The sequence below is a fragment of the Saccoglossus kowalevskii genome, chromosome 21, assembly GCF_978046115.1.
Source record: "Saccoglossus kowalevskii chromosome 21, keSacKowa6.1, whole genome shotgun sequence".
Classification (NCBI taxonomy): Eukaryota; Metazoa; Hemichordata; class Enteropneusta; family Harrimaniidae; genus Saccoglossus; species Saccoglossus kowalevskii.
Window position 1 is genome coordinate 20869639 of NC_140661.1, and position 18091 is coordinate 20887729.

The window sequence follows — 18091 nt, forward strand, 5'->3', positions numbered from 1 at the left end:
TCCAAGGAGTGGCTTTTCCTTCACAATTTCATCATTAGAAGTTTACTTGCCCTTCGAGAACTGGTTGGAGATTATTGAAATTGCAGGATCAATTCCTGCCATGTCCTAGTGTATAATTTCATTCCAACAGAGACTTGCAACCATTGCCTTTGACATGTATTCCAATATCAATTAAAATATCATGTAGCGTGACAAACTGAGTTCTGTACTATGATTACAGCAATATGCAATCCTTGGCAAAAAACTGCAGGATGTGTTGAACAGTGGCGGAGTCTAAACTACAGTCCAATAATTCTTCCCTGGTAGCGTTGGCAATCTTACTCAGTGTAGCACAACCACTCTGTAAGACAAGACACTGTAAATATCATTAAGGAAATGTACATTAATGAAAGTCTGACTGCAATGTTTACTGTTACATATTTTAGCCCTACTTGAGAAATTCATGAATATTTTTCTGAATTTTAAGGCAGTTTACAAGTTCTGTATGTCATTCTTTGGTTGGATCATAGAGCTAAAAAAAAATTGTTTTTTTCTAGTTCCATACTGCATTTTATAAAGTACCATACTCTTTTGACTTAATGCCCTGGGTACACAAAACCATGTTTTTTGGGGGGACACATAGTCCAGCACCCCACTCGAGAAATTTACCAAAAGATAATTTTCATTCATCATGTGCCAGATTAGAGAAAATAGTAAGACTTGTTGGTTAAAATTGCATCGTCATTGAATTCCACTTTAACAATGACAGAAATGAACACAAAAAATAAATATGTTTGATTACAATTATTATTTACATACCATCAGAATTTACAGTGTTAAATTATTAGTCTGTGGGGAAAACAGCCCCACATATGTAATGATATCCCCACCCTATGTTATTGCCTGCCCACCTTGCATATACAGGGCAAGCCATGAGTAGTTTAACTATGTTTTTGAGCATTGAAATGACTACCATTCGGCTACCTTGAATATGATTGTGAGACAAATTCATTTGCCATGTGAGCCAAGATGTAAAGTTTGAAAATGATTGGTCCAGGCATGTCTGAGGTGCAGACATGCAGAGGTGAAGTTTTATTTTGTTTGAACTGAAACTGTTAAAAGGATATGATGACCATTGATTCCAATTTTACTAAGTATTTGCATAATATAATCCGCTGACAGATGATTGGTTGTCATATGATTCACACGCTGACTTATAATCTCTGATGCCGGTTTACAAGTAGCCTGTCAAATATTAGGAAAAATATACTTATGTATTACATTTCAACAAGTTATTGTTAATGATGTAGTCCCCGTTGGAATTAGGGGAAATGTTATTCATGCCAAAAATAAAGTAATGTGTCAGCCATCTTTGATTGAATCAGTAAACCACTGTATGTGCATATGTCCCAGATAAAGTACTCGGCACATGCAAGAATGATTTGGTCCACGGAGTTCTTAAATTTGAATGTACGGGTGGAGACCAAACTGGGACTAATTATAGCAATGTTGCATGAGTACTTGTGTGATGATTTGAGGCTATGACGTTTACTTAAGTTATTTGCATAATGATATTGATACATTGTATGGAACATTTCGTGAGTATTTAAGACTCTGTTCCAGGCCTAGCAGTTGAGCAATTAACATCTACAGGTGCTCCTCCAGTGTGTTATTCTCCTCCCGGATTTGGTAACCAATACTCACTTAGTTCACTCTACCTTGAGAAGTCTGTTTTCAGTTTACAACTTGCTTGTAAAATGTCAGTGTTTACAGATCCCACGTGACAATATGCGTAAAGGACATGAAACCAAATTATGCACTACTGAGCATGTTACTGTACTGCATTATGGGAGATTACTTTTCATTGTTTGTAATAGAAAACTATTATTTGAAAATGTTTTAACAAATTAGGATTAACATCAATAATATACGACTTTACGAAATAATCTCACCATGAAAACTCCAACCATTCTCTGTTAAGTTGTATCTCGAAAAATTGGCAGCTGACCCCATTTTTTTTTCTAATTCTCTAATTCGGGTTGAACCTTCTAAATTATGTGAAATTCAGGCATACTGCATGATAACAAGCCTTTCAAAACCAGTTTATCATCCAATCATTTATCATTTGCATGGAATTTCATCATTTCAGCAAGTACCAGTATATACATTGTGTAGCTTATTTAACAACTATTACCTTTGCAACTGTCAACATGTTATCTACAGCTTCATTGGTGTTGTGAGCTGGCAGTATTGATAGTTTAGTATTCATAAATCTGCAACAAAACATAAAGTCAACAGCTTGCAATGATTTAATTATTGTACATTGCAAATAAGTTTATGACCTGCTACTTTTGGGTGTAATAGGAGAAATTACAAGCAATGAAGTTAGCCATATGCATGATCTTCAAAAGGTCGTACATCCTGGTATTTCTGGAGGTGCAAATTCAGTCGATGAGAATTTCCTGATTATTTCCTCGAAAATGCAAGCAGTTGAAATTCAAAAACTGTTCAACATGGCAAAATTATAATATCGGAAATTAATGCTGTAATATGCAAATGTACCCTCAAAAAATACCAGGATGTGTGACCTTTAGGGATCATGCATCAGGTCTATTCAAAAACAATTAGGGTAACATGAAATGAGGTATAAAGCTGGAAATTGTTATAATAAGCAGATACCCTGAGAATACCCTGTAATAGAATCCATGGTTTCTATTAAAATGGTACAATACAACACAGAGGATGTGGCTCCTATTAGAGCATCTATGCATATGAGAAATGATGAATTTGTGCTTCTCAATTGTTCAAAAAGAATGGGTGCGACTTCTATTAGGGATGCAGCTACTAATTTTGCGGTACTGTCATAGCAAGTGAGGCATTTTACAACTGTTTTTAATATTTTTAATATTTCTATATATTTCAGACTTCTCAGCCATTGACATTTTAATTATAACTTTGCAGTTGTGGCTTACCGTTAAAAAGTCATTGTTATTGCTAAACAATCTGCGATACATGTACATGCACTCATTTTATAATAGAACATAGAGCTGGGATGCGTTCATATGCTAAGTAGCAAAGATCTCGCATGGCATAGATCAAGCATATAACACGGGTGACAGCAAAAAGCCAAGTCTACATCAAGCCACCACAAGTTCCTGCGTGAAACATGTCACATATAAATTCAGTATTAGACGTATTACCTTTCTTCATAGCCTGTGTACAGACTAACAAATTCCGCTGCTTTCCCACGTCACACTATAGTCTAATTATGTTGCTAGAATTTTGCCTATCAATCAAGTAAAATTATTTGCAATCTAATGAAAAATGTATTCGTCACTCTTTCATCACTAATTATACTTATTATAAATAAGCTTTACTATGCTAAAAACCAAAGAAGAAATGACAATTTTCTTTTAGGATGTAATAGAGCAACTGCGTTCGTTGCCGTTCCGTCTCCTATTTTATGGCAAGTATCATTTGATATAGCTAGTGATTATTCTGATTTATTCTTACACTAAGAATCGCTGGTTATGAGTTGATTTATTATGAATGTTATTGATATGTAAACAAGTCATTGTTAATGACACAATCCTCGTCCGAAATTTTGTGATCTGACATATCAATTTGATGCTGATGAAGTCACTAAGATTAGATTGAAACCCTTAAGGTAGCAGGAAAGGAACTTTTCACTTTTTTCTTGATTTTTCAAAAATTGATAAAACGGTTACTTTAGACCTTGATACATCATCCCAGGTTTACAAAAGATCAAAATTGCAAAATAACGTAGCTTAAATTAGTGTTTTAAAATGCTAGAAGAAAAGACTACAACTGCCGTTTCGTGGATATTTGCATAGTGTTTATCTATGGAAGAGTTTAAATGATAACATCTTATCTGTATACTCTGTTGTTGACGAGTCTGATATAACGGGTGATAAGCTTTTCGTCACAAACAATGCGTGTTTATCTAACGTCCACTGTCAGCATTATTGTCAGTTGAGACTTCGTCGAAGAAACATGGTCAAACAGTCCGGGCATACAGTACTCATTTCGCCCAACCTTCCGCTTTTACATCGACCACTTAACGCTTAATTTCCGACCACACGGTCTTGTCCGACCGGAAACTGACCGCATTTTAATCACGTTTTTTTTGCTTGCACGCTCATTGAAACACCGGCCACTGGCACATGAGTGGTCGAAATGGTGGTTTTGATAGTAAAGTGTAAACATACAACTAGTATTAACTATTATTAAATTCAGAACGACACTTCAAATCTAATAGTTGTATGACACTTGTATTGTGAAAGCAACTTGAACAGTGACCTCTTGTTACGTGTTTTGGGTGATTGTTCTAGATGTAATATTTTTTATTAGCTCCGCTGTCGACTTTGTCGAGCGGAGCTTATCATATGAGTGATTGTCCGTCGTCGTCGTCGTCGTCGTCCGTCGTCAATGTTTTACTTTTTCGACTTCTTCTTGAAAACTACAAGCCTGAATGCGTTGATACTTGGTGTATATGTACCTTGGGTAGACCTCTCTCAGATTTGTTCATTTCATGATGATATCTTCAATTCTCCAATTTTGGTGAATATTTTTGTCATTTTTAGTAAAAAGTGATATTTTCGACTTCTTGTTGAAAACCGCAAGTCCAATTGCTTTGATATTACATATATAGGTACTACATGTGGACCTCTCTCAGATTTGTTCATTTTGTAATGATATCTTTAATTCTCTAATTTTGGTGAATATTTTTGTCATTTTTGGTAAAAAGTGATATTTTCGACTTCTTGTTGAAAACCGCAAGTCCAATTGCTTTGATATTACATATATAGGTACTACATGTGGACCTCTCTCAGATTTGTTCATTTTGTAATGATATCTTTAATTCTCTAATTTCGGTGAATATTTTTGTAATTTTTGGTAAAAAGTGATATTTTCGACTTCTTGTTGAAAACCGCAAGTCCAATTGCTTTGATATTACATATATAGGTACTACATGTGGACCTCTCTCAGATTTGTTCATTTCATAATGATATCTCTAATTCTTTAATTTTGATGAATATTTTTGTAATTTTTGGTAAAAAGTGATATTTTCGACTTCTTGTTGAAAACCGCAAGTCCAATTGCTTTGATATATTATACATATAGGTACTACATGTGGACCTCTCTCAGATTTGTTCATTTTCTAATGATATCTTCTGTTCTTTAATTGCCATGTGCATTGCTAACAGCGGAGCTATCTCAGCCGACAGGCTGCTTGTTATTTTAATGAGACAGTTACGTGAAGAAAGCATAGGTAACTCATTTTGACAGAGCAGAGAAACGATACCAAAAATAACGATACCAAATCCACGTCGGCCGGTCTGGTAAAATTTGACATTCAATTTTCAAAAATAAGTCACGATCATTGAATGAGTTCAGTCTGTACTGTATATGTACCGTTAAAAGTGTTCCCACAAAAAATACTTTCGACTAAAAACGGCCACATGCCCTGAAAAAATCGAACAGAGCTTGACATGTATGAATAATTTATTGGGCTTAAAAAAAAAATATTTGGTAGCCAGTCGATGAACAATTCGAAACTCAGGATTCACACGGAAGTCCTTCAGGGCTGAAAATCATCGACCTTACTCTGGTTTGCTTTATTTCCCAACTTGCAGAAAAAACTGATTTGCCGTGGACTCTAATGTATCTAAGCCTAGTATTTTCTTTTTGAACTGAGGACAAATTCCATCCGTTTGTCAAAATATACCGATGTTTTTCAGCGAATAATTTTGAAGCCTGTCACAGCACAAAAACACTATATGAATCGACGCCGGAAATTGGATGGTACGATGACCCTTCAATTAGCGTCAAATATACTTTGTTACAACATCTTTGATTGGCTGAAAGTCACATGATCGGAGCACGACCTGGGTCACAGAACCATATTTGTCCGTATTATCAACAGGACCTCGCAAAAGAACCACACCCACAGTTAAGAAATGGCTAGTTGAAGTTGCATCGTCTTCAATGCGGCTGTTTCACCGTGAACAACTCTAGCTCTGTTGTAGTTTTGCGATGTAAAATAAAATATATATTATAATAATAATACTTGTTTAATTATTTGGGGTTTCAGCCCACAAATTACGAACATGATCCACATGAATTACGGTCAATGTTTGTCCTGTCTCGGCTGATTGTGTTGATCGACGCCCTTCCTAAACTCAGTATGGAGAAACCAACTGGGGTCGACATTCCAAACAAATTATTGGGACGCTGTCGACAGATATTCCAAACAATCGAAATTATCAACAAAAAACGACATTTTTCTAGATATTTACAGACATACTGACATGTAAAACATATGTAAAATTAACAAATACACAAAGAGGTGTAATATTCAGGTTTTATTTTAGGCTTAGAAATATTTCCTTTCACTCATCTCATGCCTGGACTGCCATTTAGCTTCATGGTCCTTCAGCTTGTCTTTGCCTCGGGGAAAACAACAATAATTATACAAAACACATTGCGAAGACTCAACAATCAGGAAAGAAAACCCAGACAACCATGTTGTACTTGTGTTGAAATACAACTTGTATTTCACATCAGAATATTGTTTAAAATAAAATATTCAGTCCAAGCCAAATCGAGGTCAAAGGGTCAGATTGCGTGCATATAATTATAGATAGTTTAAAGAAAAAGTATTTGAACTGTTGTCAGCTGTTCAACATTCATAAAAACCAGAAAGACAATTATAAGACAATGTGAACCTCTGAAATTTTTCTATTAATCCGAATTTTAAATGCGCGCGAGCAGGCGGCCGAGCGGTGATATTTCGGGGTTTGCGCGGTCGAAAATAAAGCGGAAATTGTCCGGTCGAATTCAACAAGCGGTCGCAAAAGCGAGAAAAAAAAGTGATTGGAAAGCGGAAGCAGGCGGGAGGTTGTGCGAAATAAGTACTGTAACTTTGCGCAACTTTCTTTTAAATCGTTTTGTTTTTTAATTCAATATTCTATTTTACTGATATTTTTTCTAACGCAATGGCGAAGAAAAGAAAGCGTTGACAGACGAAACAGCAATTTTTTTTTCAAACATCGGCCATTTTGTTTCATCATGAAAACCGTTCTATTAGATCTCTTATCAGAGACACTTGAAGGATTAGTTTGTTTGTAAACTGTCAGCGTGTACAGTGGGACAATAATGTTTGTCAGAGGATTATCCCTCGTTGTTCGTTTGCATAACAATGGAAACCCGAACGTTCCTGGAGTACGGACTCAAATGCCAGCAGTTTTCTTCATTTTTCACGCTCGAGCTTGAAATTATTCATTATCTGACACTCTTTGTGAGTTCTATGATATCAGAGGTTAATATGTTTGGCCATTTTTAGTGTATATTTATAATAATGCAGCAAATCTACAGTGTTTTATTAAGCAAAACTGTTTTTCGCGTTATTCTCGAATTGAAGTTTTGACTGAGTACGACTCATTGGGACCGCCGCCAAATCAAGTGCGTTATCGTTCAAAAGATAATGATGGTGCAAAATATGTCTGGGTTTTTAAAGAAAATGCTTTGTCACAGAATAATAGTCTGTTAAAGGTGCCAAGTATGAAATAATTTGGGGACAAAAAAACAAACCTGCATAGAAAACGGAATAATATGTCTTTTGATTACCGGGGACACATTTCAATGGACTTGATTACGGAAAATGCATGACGTAAATTCACCAGGAAATTCCGCAGTGTGCTCTCGCAATCGCGGACTTAGTCATTTTTACAAGGTTCGCCATTTTTAATGTCACATGATAATTATGTAAACAATGACTGTCCAGTTTGTGCGAACTTGTATCTCTATACTTAGTCTTTTGAAATATATAAGCTAAATTACTGTTCTGAACGAGACAACAGACAGAGAATGTTTTATTCAAAAATGTCACAAAACCCTTCTCGCTACCTTAATAGGAGATAGATTTGTAAAAAAAAAATATGATTTAGTGCTTTTACATGAGAATTGGTCATTGGACAGTCACATTGAATCAAATTCCAAAAATAATGTTCATGTTAATGTATCTATTGGTAAACTGTCTTTGTACAAAATTTAAACAGAAATGTTCATTGCATTCATGGGAATCGTGAAAAACAAGACATGAAATGTCACAGTCCCAATTATTTGATTATAAAATACAGGTAGTACAAGGAACATCTGCAAACAGGTGAATAAATATGTACTCTTTGTGGGTACAACTCATCATCAAGTGATTTCCCATAATCTAGTTTTGTACTAACAACTAAAAACTTCCACTGACCCATGTTCAGAATCTCAGAGTACACAAGTGCAACAAAACTACACTGTATTTGTCATACATGTATACTTGCTCAAGAAACTGCATTCATAAATCTGAGTGAACCTTGATGTACATGACTTTGTTAATCAGGTCTTAGTATATTACCAGGACCTGGGTTTGTTTCAACATCACCACTGGACATCAGATTCATTCTCATGTTGTCAAATACAATTTGTTAACACAGTAAGGTTTATTATTTAAAATGTATTCATTGTACATAGAACAACATCTGTTAATTTAAACAATTGTAAAAGCTATGTTTTCAGAGCAAGTACATGTAATAATTAAGAAAGCCAGTAGTGATAAAGGTTGGTCTGCTCATAACCTTCAATGGAGAAGTAACAATAAGTGTTCGAAGTCTTTTTAGTGCAGTGATATTATTGTATTTCAATCATTATTAAATACTGTAAACCATTTAATTTTCACTTCTAGATATATTCAGGATTTTGTGAAATTTGTGTACAACATTTCACTAAAGTCCCTGACACTCCACGTTGTAGGAACCCAGAAAAAATTGCCTTGCGAGATTGAAGCAGTTCACAGCACCACTGTAAAAAAAAAAAAAAAAAAAAAAAAAAAAAGTTTAAAATGAGTATTGTCCAAGATATACACATGTGGGTTCATAAGACATATGAACCAATCTGAGTGGTTCTAGAGATTAGTATCACAAGATTTTACTCTCCGTGATTCAATATCAGCCCTATGTATAACGCTGTGTTGATCAGGCGAACTAATTGACAATGGCCCTACAGGTATCGCTATGCAATCACAGTAGTTTTGTATTCTTCTTGCATTTCGACCATGGAAAAATATTTGTTTTTGAGAGTGGCCGAGTTATTAGAAGAAAAACAGAAACTATTTTTTAAGTATAAATTCTAGTAACTGAAATGCAGGATTGAAAAAGAACAAGACAATACGCAGGATTGATAAACCTTCAGCGAGCACTCCTGAAATTTCAGATCATTGGTACCATGTTTTTGGATACATTCAATAACCTGATACATAAAACCACATTTTTTATTGCTTAATCACTTGACCCTGTATGGCACAAGATCGCAAGCTTCTGTCATAAAATTGGGTTATTTATTTGATGCAACGAAACATGCATTCACAGCAGACGGAAATTCGTTTGAGATGTTCCTGGATTTTTGTATTCGGTTTTCCATTTCAACCACCATCATCACTTAGTAAGCTGAGATCGCGCATTGGGATACTGACTGTGCATAAATGCGCAGTGTAGTGTCATCAGAAGACTGATTGTTTGAAAATATTTTGATTCACAGACAACAAAATAAAGATTTTCAATAACATACAAGTTTTGCCACAAATGATGATTGTATGGCAATTACATGCCTTTGCCAGTTTTACTTTGGAAGAAGTTGGAAACAGATAACAGAAAGGGGCTACATGGCTACATCTTTTTTTTTTTTTAATTTTAATCAAGCATGATTTTTAATTTTTTTTTACAAATGTCTATTTCAGAAACAAAAACAAAAACAATAAATGTGTAGGTAGGCATTTTAACAATTGCACAATTAATATTGGATGAAAACGTCATTACCGATATAAATCATTCTGTTCAAACAATTAAAAATAAGATCACATTTAATTTAGTCAGTTTTCATAATGAAATACATAATAACATGTATTTATAAATTTGAATAAGGTTCAACGGCCTTTTCATTTAGTGCCAGTTTATACACCATAAAACCTCTGGTTTAGGTGTCACACTCAGAAGAGTGAAAGGCCTTTGGTTCATAGGCACCGCGAAATGTTGGAATTGAACCCCCCCCCCCCAAATCACATAATGTAATATGCATTATTTTTAATATAATTTTGTTGATAACGAAAAGTAAAGTATGTTCTAAAAGAAGTTTCGAATAATACAAACACGAATACATTGCTTAGTGGTTAGTACCGGTAGCGAATGATCACGGTAGCACAATCTGGTCATTCTGTGTTTCGCAAGTGAATAACTTACTTGTTTTCTTGTTTTCGAAGTATTGCAATTGTTGATTATTATTCAGTAATGATTATAATAACGCACAAAAAATTAATTCATTGAATTTTTATGAATTTGAAGTAATATTCAACTTAGTTTCATCGTAAACGAATGATTTCAGTCGAATGTAAATGCTCGATACGATTCAATATCCGCCATGTTTCCATTTACACGTGGGCTCATTTAAATATGTTAATACGGTTCAGTGACCTCGTGGTGAACGCAACGCGGTACTGTAGAGATTCACTGATGTTGTAGCAAGATCTTTATGCTATTTTGACTGGGAAAACGTCATGATTTTTTTTTTTTAATCCAAAAATTAGTTGTTTAAAAAAAAACTGAGCATTCAAAGAATAATTAAACATTGTTCACAGAAATAACACAGCTCATTGTCGAAACGAAGCTTAGCTTACGCATTCAGGCTATTCACATTAAACATCATACTCTTGAATAGGTGTCGATGACTACGGTAAAATATAAATTAGACTCTTTTAGGCGTCAGGAGTGAATGAAATATCCAAAATATTAAAAAGAAAACTGCCGAAAAAACGCCGGGCGATTTCATGGTCCGTTGCAGACTACTCGACCGACCGTCCATACACGTGTTGTCACTGTACATCCGCCATGTTGAATCGCAGGAGATCGGCAAAATCTTCATTACAACTAACAGTTTAATGCTCACAACATAAAAAATACGAATATAATCATAGGCAACCTACTATTATATAAAGAATAAATTGATCGATACAGGGACACACAATCACCACCACCCCCAACCCCGAGTTGTGGATATTTCAGAAAACGCGACACAAGCAAAAGACCGGATATCGATTTATTTGAAAGCTATGTTCCCATGTACAATAATTTGACAGTTTACGAACTAGTTTCGTAGATTGGAGACAATTGTTTGCTTTTTTGGCTTTTCACAAGAATATATAGCTGGCAATCATCATAATATTAACGTCCGTACGTCACGGAATGTACACCAATTGTACCCCAATAAACATTCAATTTTGCTGAAACTGGAGAACTTACCTTTGCAAACACGTTTCTTATGCCGCCTTCTTGAAGTTCTTGAAATCAAATAAAGTTACTAGTTCTTCTAGTAACTAGTGAATGAGACCACTGAGCCGAACAGAATACATGTATAAACAGTACTATAATAAATTGCACGCAATGGAGAAATCACGTGCCGTAATAACAGCAGCGTTACTCACAGATCTAATCTACTGTAAAATATTTTATTTCAGCTGGAATTATCATTAGCTGAAAAGACTTTTTCTGGGTGTTTTGTATTGAATTTATTTTCATTGATTTTTGACAAGTTGACTGTAAAATATAAGAAAAGGGTATATTCGCTGGATTTTATTTTAACTGAAACATTCCTTCAGCGAAAATAGCAAAAAAATGTTGCAAGCAAAAATAAAGTATTTTACAGTAATTAATTTATTCTGAGCATGCGCAGACGTTCTGTCAATGTTGCCGGGAGAGGTAATTTTTGATGAAAATCGTGAAAAAGACCCACTTGGGATTTTCAGATCTGGAAAAAAAATTATGTGCATACTTAGCAGAGACTTGTTCATCAACCTGCCAAGTTTCACTGATATCTGCTGTAGAATTTCTGAGAAAATGTTAGAGACGGGAAAAATGGACATAACCTGAATTATAAAGTCCCCTTTTCAGGCTGCGCCTGAACGGGGACTAACAAAATGGCCACCAGTTAGCCATATTAGTTTGAATCACAGAAAAAATATGACGTGCACCTATAACCCAAAATGTATGATCAACATATCAACTTTGATCTAAATTGGCTGAGTCATCTCTGAGAAACAGCCTTGGACATGTAAAAAATGATGATTTAACACTTTTACAGGAAATTTGGGCATCTGTCAACCACATTGAATCGAATCACAAAAATAATGTTGGTACAAATGTATCCCTTGGTATACTATCTTTGTACAAAATTGAAAGAGAACGTTCATTGCATTCAAGAGAAAGTAGCATGGGTACCATGAAAAACAAAATGGCCGCCAGTCGGCCATATTTGTTTGAATCAGTGAAAAAGTATGACATGCACCTATAACCAAATATGTATGATCATCATACCAAGTTTGATCCAAATTGGCCAAGTCATCTCTGAGAAACAGCTCCGGACATGTAAAAATGACGATTTAGCGCTTTTACATGAAAATTTGGCGTCGACCAGCCATATTGAATTGAATCACAAAAATCATGTTGGTGCAGATGTATCTCTTGGTATACTATCTTTGTACAAAATTTAAACAGAAACGTTCATTGCCATATTTGTTCAAATCCTGAAAAAAAAATGACGTGCACCTACAACCCAATTTGTATGATCATCATACCAACTTTGTTTCAAATCGGCCCAGTTATTTCTGAGAAACTGCTGCGGACATGTTTAGGTATCAGAAATAGCAAATTTTATATCTAAAATGGCCACCAGTCGGCTATTTTTTCTCTGATCATAAAGTAACTTGACGCGCATATGTAAGACATTATGTATTGTCTTTATGTAAAGTTTGAATGAAATTTGTCAATGGGTGTTCGTGATATAGCTCCGGACATACATACGTACGAATGGAACGAACCCAAATTAATAGTCCCCGTTTTTGGACTTCGTCAGAACGAGGACTAAAAAAACGTATATTTGTAGGATTGTTGAACATTCATAAATGAAATCATATGTATTAAAATGAGCTCCTACCTTTCTTGGACTGCTGTGAAAACTGACAATTCATGAGGCCCAAACAAGGTAGCCATTAATATTAAGTGACCATGGCGATGAACTGTATTAAATCTTTCAATTCTGTAAAAGTGGGATCATATATCACTGAATTACTATATGAGAGTATGTTCTGCAATTATTCAGTGGGTCTCTTTATCCTTTTCACCACCTGTTCCCTCTTTTTTTTTTCACAAATTCACAAAATAGTCTCATTTATAATCTGCACTTTCTTTCAGAAGACAAAAATTGGGACCAAAATGTCCAATTTTTTTTTAATAAAAATTGAAAATTGACTCAAATTTCCTCTGTTGGTTCCAAAATTAGGGCTCATTTTCAGAAATATTGAAGAATTTAAAGCAAAGTGCAAACAAATGTGGGTGAGAAAGTCTGGTTGTGTAAAGTTTAAAATCATACGGGAATTGATGCATACAGCTGCCTGTGATGCAACCAGAATAAGTAAATAACAATAAATCATATTTTAGTCAGGAATTCATATTTTAATAAATGAAAATCATGAAATACACAGTATAAATGGGTAAAATCAATTGTCATCAGAATTTCATTTTTGGAAATCCACCACAGACTGTGCCTCAACTCATCACATCACATCCCACAAGACTGAAGTTATAGTCTCGGTCTGATAGAACACTGTTCTTTCATACCTAAAAGTACATGTTTGGTGGACTATGATTGTACATGTACTTGGTATTGCTGAGTAAGCACAGCTGACAGAAGAGATCAAAACAATAGTCATTCTTTAATTTGTATAACCCATCACTCACAAATGTTTTAACCTTGTTTCAAACCAAACCTAAACCCACAGTATTTGATTACAATGTTCCAATTTGGTTTGCACTAGCTTTCAAACCATTTCAGTGGATTCCTGATGCAGTGAATGGCTGGTAAGTCCATATAACTGTGTGTGTATCAATGAGACGACACTATCAAGTCTAGAATGGACCAAAGCAAAGTGTTTTGCAAAGTTACAAGTCATATTGCTAACTGATTGTCTGGACAACTCTCAGAATGGCTGTACCGGTAATTACCTTTCTACTAAATCTGGCTGTAGTTTCCACGGGGTGTTTGGTGGCCAGATAGTTGTTGCTTCATTCAATTTTACGATCATAAACGCTACTGATGACAGTGGAAAGATGCAAGTATCTTGTATAGTGTTCTCAGAAACTGCAGAGATAATTAAATATTTAACTTTAACTGAATTGGAATTAGTTTTAATACAAGTACACATTAAAGTGCCTGTGCAATGCCCACCCACACGCTTCCCATTTTAGATCTGTGCCCCACTGAAATGGGCAATTATTGATTTTTTTGCTGAAAATGATTACACGTATCCAAGTAAATTTGAGATATTTCCCGTGCTGTAGCCATGCCCACCTATCCTGAAATGGTCGACTGTTTCCGGATTTCCGACTCTCACCGAAAGTGCGCCACCAAATGCTAAAATATGAGAGGAAGCCATACCCCTGGCCCGTACTTTTATATCACTGTGTCATTCAACATACTTTAAAACGATATACATTTTTTAATCGGCGTTTTTTTTTTGTCTATTTTATTTTATTTTTGAGAGACCGAATTTTTAGAAGTTGTTTTCACAACAAACATTTATGATGGTTAAACGTTGTGTTGTGGGCTGTTGCAGTAATGCGTATAGTCATAGTGTAAGTATTTACACGTTTCCAATCGATTCAAAAGTGCGAAATCAGTGGACGAAAGCCGTGAAAATAACGAGAAAAGGTTGGGGAGGACTTCCTCCTTACAGCCCCATATGTAGTGTCCACTTCACCTCGGATTCTTTTTTTCAAAAAACTGTCCTTGTCCATGACAAAACTAGGTTTTAACGAGAAACGCCGACAACTTAAACCTGGCGCAATACAAACCGTTTTCGAAAAAAATAGATTCCGGACCAGCTCATGATCACTGAGGCGGATTTTCAGAAGGGAGAGAGACGTCGAGTAAGTGTTTCAAATGATTTGACTTTTTTGCGACCCTGATTATCGCTTTATAGAGACCACCCATGTTATGTAAAAGGTAGCAGTAATTTTGATAATGACACGAAAACGAAGCGTCGGACAAACAGGAAATTACGCAGCCCTCAGGCTGTTTTTATTTTCGCAGGCTAAAAGTGTTTTTTTACCCAGACGATCGATGAAATAAAACAGTGTAGTGACGTGCCTAATAACCTGCTAAATAACAAGACGATTCAGGCGTCAAATTTGATTTTGTCCAATGTCCAGTGACAGTGTACAAACGTGCGTCGGTGACTGTGACGACCACGGTGACTAGCTACACCAGACCGTACATATTTCGCATCTGATTCAATCCCATGCAACAAACTTGATACTATGTGTTCATTATGGTCTATTCTTCCTCGACGAACAAGTACATAAGTGACAATTTAGTCAAAGACGAGAAAACAGCACAAGAAATTTGCCTTATTTACATGTATCGGCAATGCAAGCTACCCAGCAACTTCCCCTTCTGACGTCACAGGGGGAATTTCTGTATACAAATGAGAAGCTAATGAGGAGCCTCGTTTTAAAATACACAAAAATAAAGTTGCTGTAGAAACGCATTTTTTCACTTAAAAAAAATAATTTATGCTTAGAAACATAAAAATTAATAATATTTATGTATCAATGGATAATTTTAGGTGTGAAAATAGCAGCCATTTCACAGGCACTTTAAAGAGATACAAAATATATGCCGTGATGCATTGAAGTTGCTATTTTGTTAAATTGTGTTCAGTGACAACAATGATTTATAAAAAATAAGGGTATATACAAATGATGTGAAGATGGATTTCAAATTGAAAGAAATGGTCAGAGTTCATGTCAAATTGTTTTAATAGCATCTTGCTTATTCGTATAGCTTACTCATTGCTGTTTATGTACTGTAAAATACGGTACCGGTACTTCACAGAAGTCATTTCCTGTTTGGGACTACATGACAGAGCTGCCTATCAATTAGCAATTTTAATGCACTATTCAGGCGTCAACCAGACCCGGTCGAACACAACCACCTGCGGACATTAACCAAGGTTCCCCCAAAGTCACATTCGTTAGTGAATGAATCTCGGCCAGTGGAATTGGCCTTCCCATTGAGTCTGTGGCACACTCACCCAGGGTTGGGGGTCTACCCTTTTGATGTTCAGCCTATGGTAGGATTTGAACTTGGGTCTGCCGATCACGAGTCTGATACTTTATTTTAGCTGGAATTCATTTTCGCTCAAGAGACTTTTCGAGTCTTTTGTATGGAATTTATTTTCACTGATTTTTGACGAGTTGAATGTAAAACATAGGGAAAACAGTACATTCACTGGATTTTATTTTCACTGAATCATTCCTTCAGCAAAAATTAATTACAAGCAAAAATAAAGTATATTGAACCTTCTACTGCATTCATTGACATGCACAGAATGGGCTAAAGTTTTTAAACAGTCACAAAGTGTGAAATTTGTGAAACGCAATCACTACGGAATCTACAGAACTGCTCAGAGATGTTCGACTATTGGAAAAGAAAATTTGGTGCACATATTACACATATTAATTCACATGGCTTCAATGAATCATAAAACTAATTTTGAGTTGACCAATCATGGAATCTGAAATGAAATTGACCACCAAGCTATGTAAAAGGGAATACACTCGGTGACAGGATAAGAAGGTACACAATGAGTATGGAATATCACATGTATAAACACATATTTTAGATATTTTTGAAAAACTCTTTTCTGAAATGCATGCATTTACCTCTAACTTTGTGATTCTGTAGCAGTCTTGCAATTTCACTCTCCTGCAATGAGCAATTTAAAATAACTGGCCATGCAGCACTTCTGTTCACATCATCACTAGAATCTGCCATACTCACCTACAAAATATGTGACTATATCAACGTATTGATTCAGTCTAAATTTAATTTTCATGATTCAAATTAAGTTACAACGATAAAATGTCTTGAAAACCTATGAAAAACACATGCTCACAGGATGACCATTACATATTCTGGGAGGACACATGGTAGAGAAACTGAATTATTTGTTTTTACTTCAATTTTGAGCAATTTTTTTTTCAGTATGATATTGCTGTAAAACGTGATAATTCACCTGTAGACTTTTTTTTTAATTAAATTTCTGCGCAGATTTGTTATTCATTCATCACCCTGATTGTCTAACCGCTCAACTGTTCTACATAATTAGCTTTTTACGTACTTGTACATTAGCTTCTAGTTAGGATCGTATAGTTTCTTCTGTGATTTCCCCAATTCATGTTACTTACAGACAGCGAAAAAGGTGAGCTACTGGTATACCCCTTGTGCCATTGTTTACTAAGCTTTATAGTGTTAATACCATGGATTCGTTTAAGAGCATGCTAGTGTTCAGAGTGACTCATCAATTTATGCATATTTCAGAGAAAATTCTAAATCCTGACACGACGAAACGTGAAAGTACGCCAATTGTAGTCTGTCGCTGACGGGAAATGTTCAAATTTAACTAGTTAAATTTTAAACACACGATGTAAAGGAAAAAACGCTTACAGTAACCATTCTTAGTTGCTTGCCCGTGGTATTACCTTCGAGAATGAACAAAATATATCCGTTAGTGGTCTAAATCCAAACCCAGCACCAAGCTTTTGAAATTCCGGCGAAACTGAAGCAAAAACAGTGAAGTGCGCCGCCACGCGATTGTTTGCTGTTGTCGTTGGTGGCGCATACTGAATGAATTTCTGGTTTAGGAGTGGACCATTAAAAACTTTGGCAGGGTGATGGCAAAGCAATATTTTTGCCACCTAAACGTGCCATTCGAGCAATGGGTCAGTGTAAGGCAACGATAACCATAGAGCTTGTAATACATATTGCTATTAACCGATAGAAAATGTTATTTCTCAGGATGCAATAAGAATACTATTAGTCAAACAAGTAATCTTGTGGATGAAACAAGAGTTTGAATACTAATAGTGATATAAATAAAAATGTAAATAAACCAAATCCTCACTGCAGGGCTGACAGCTGCTGTTTGATAGCCCACAAG

At 35.4% G+C, this 18091-nt stretch overlaps 1 protein-coding gene across 1 annotated transcript; it reads right to left on the reverse strand.

Annotated features, from left to right (window-relative positions):
- Positions 1 to 1069: 1069 nt before the first annotated feature.
- LOC102804477 (protein SPO16 homolog) lies at positions 1070 to 17738 on the reverse strand. Its single transcript, XM_078008886.2, has 6 exons — positions 17634 to 17738; positions 16815 to 16932; positions 14094 to 14229; positions 13027 to 13128; positions 2174 to 2252; positions 1070 to 1224 (listed from the first exon to the last, which is right to left on the reverse strand). Exons 2-6 carry the CDS (start codon positions 16924 to 16926, stop codon positions 1072 to 1074), a joined length of 582 nt encoding a protein of 193 aa, XP_077865012.2. The 5' UTR covers positions 16927 to 16932; positions 17634 to 17738; the 3' UTR covers positions 1070 to 1071.
- Between the last annotated feature and the right edge of the window lie 353 nt (positions 17739 to 18091).

Coding starts and splice junctions, on each gene's coding strand:
- LOC102804477 (XM_078008886.2), bottom strand. CDS start 16,926: ATGGCAGATTCTAGTGATGATGTGAACAGAAGTGCTGCATGGCCAGTT. Junction 13,129..14,093: donor CAGCCAGATTTAGTAGAAAG/GTAATTACCGGT, acceptor CCACTTTTACAG/AATTGAAAGATTTAATACAG. Junction 1,225..2,173: donor ACATGTTGACAGTTGCAAAG/GTAATAGTTGTT, acceptor AATATTTGACAG/GCTACTTGTAAACCGGCATC.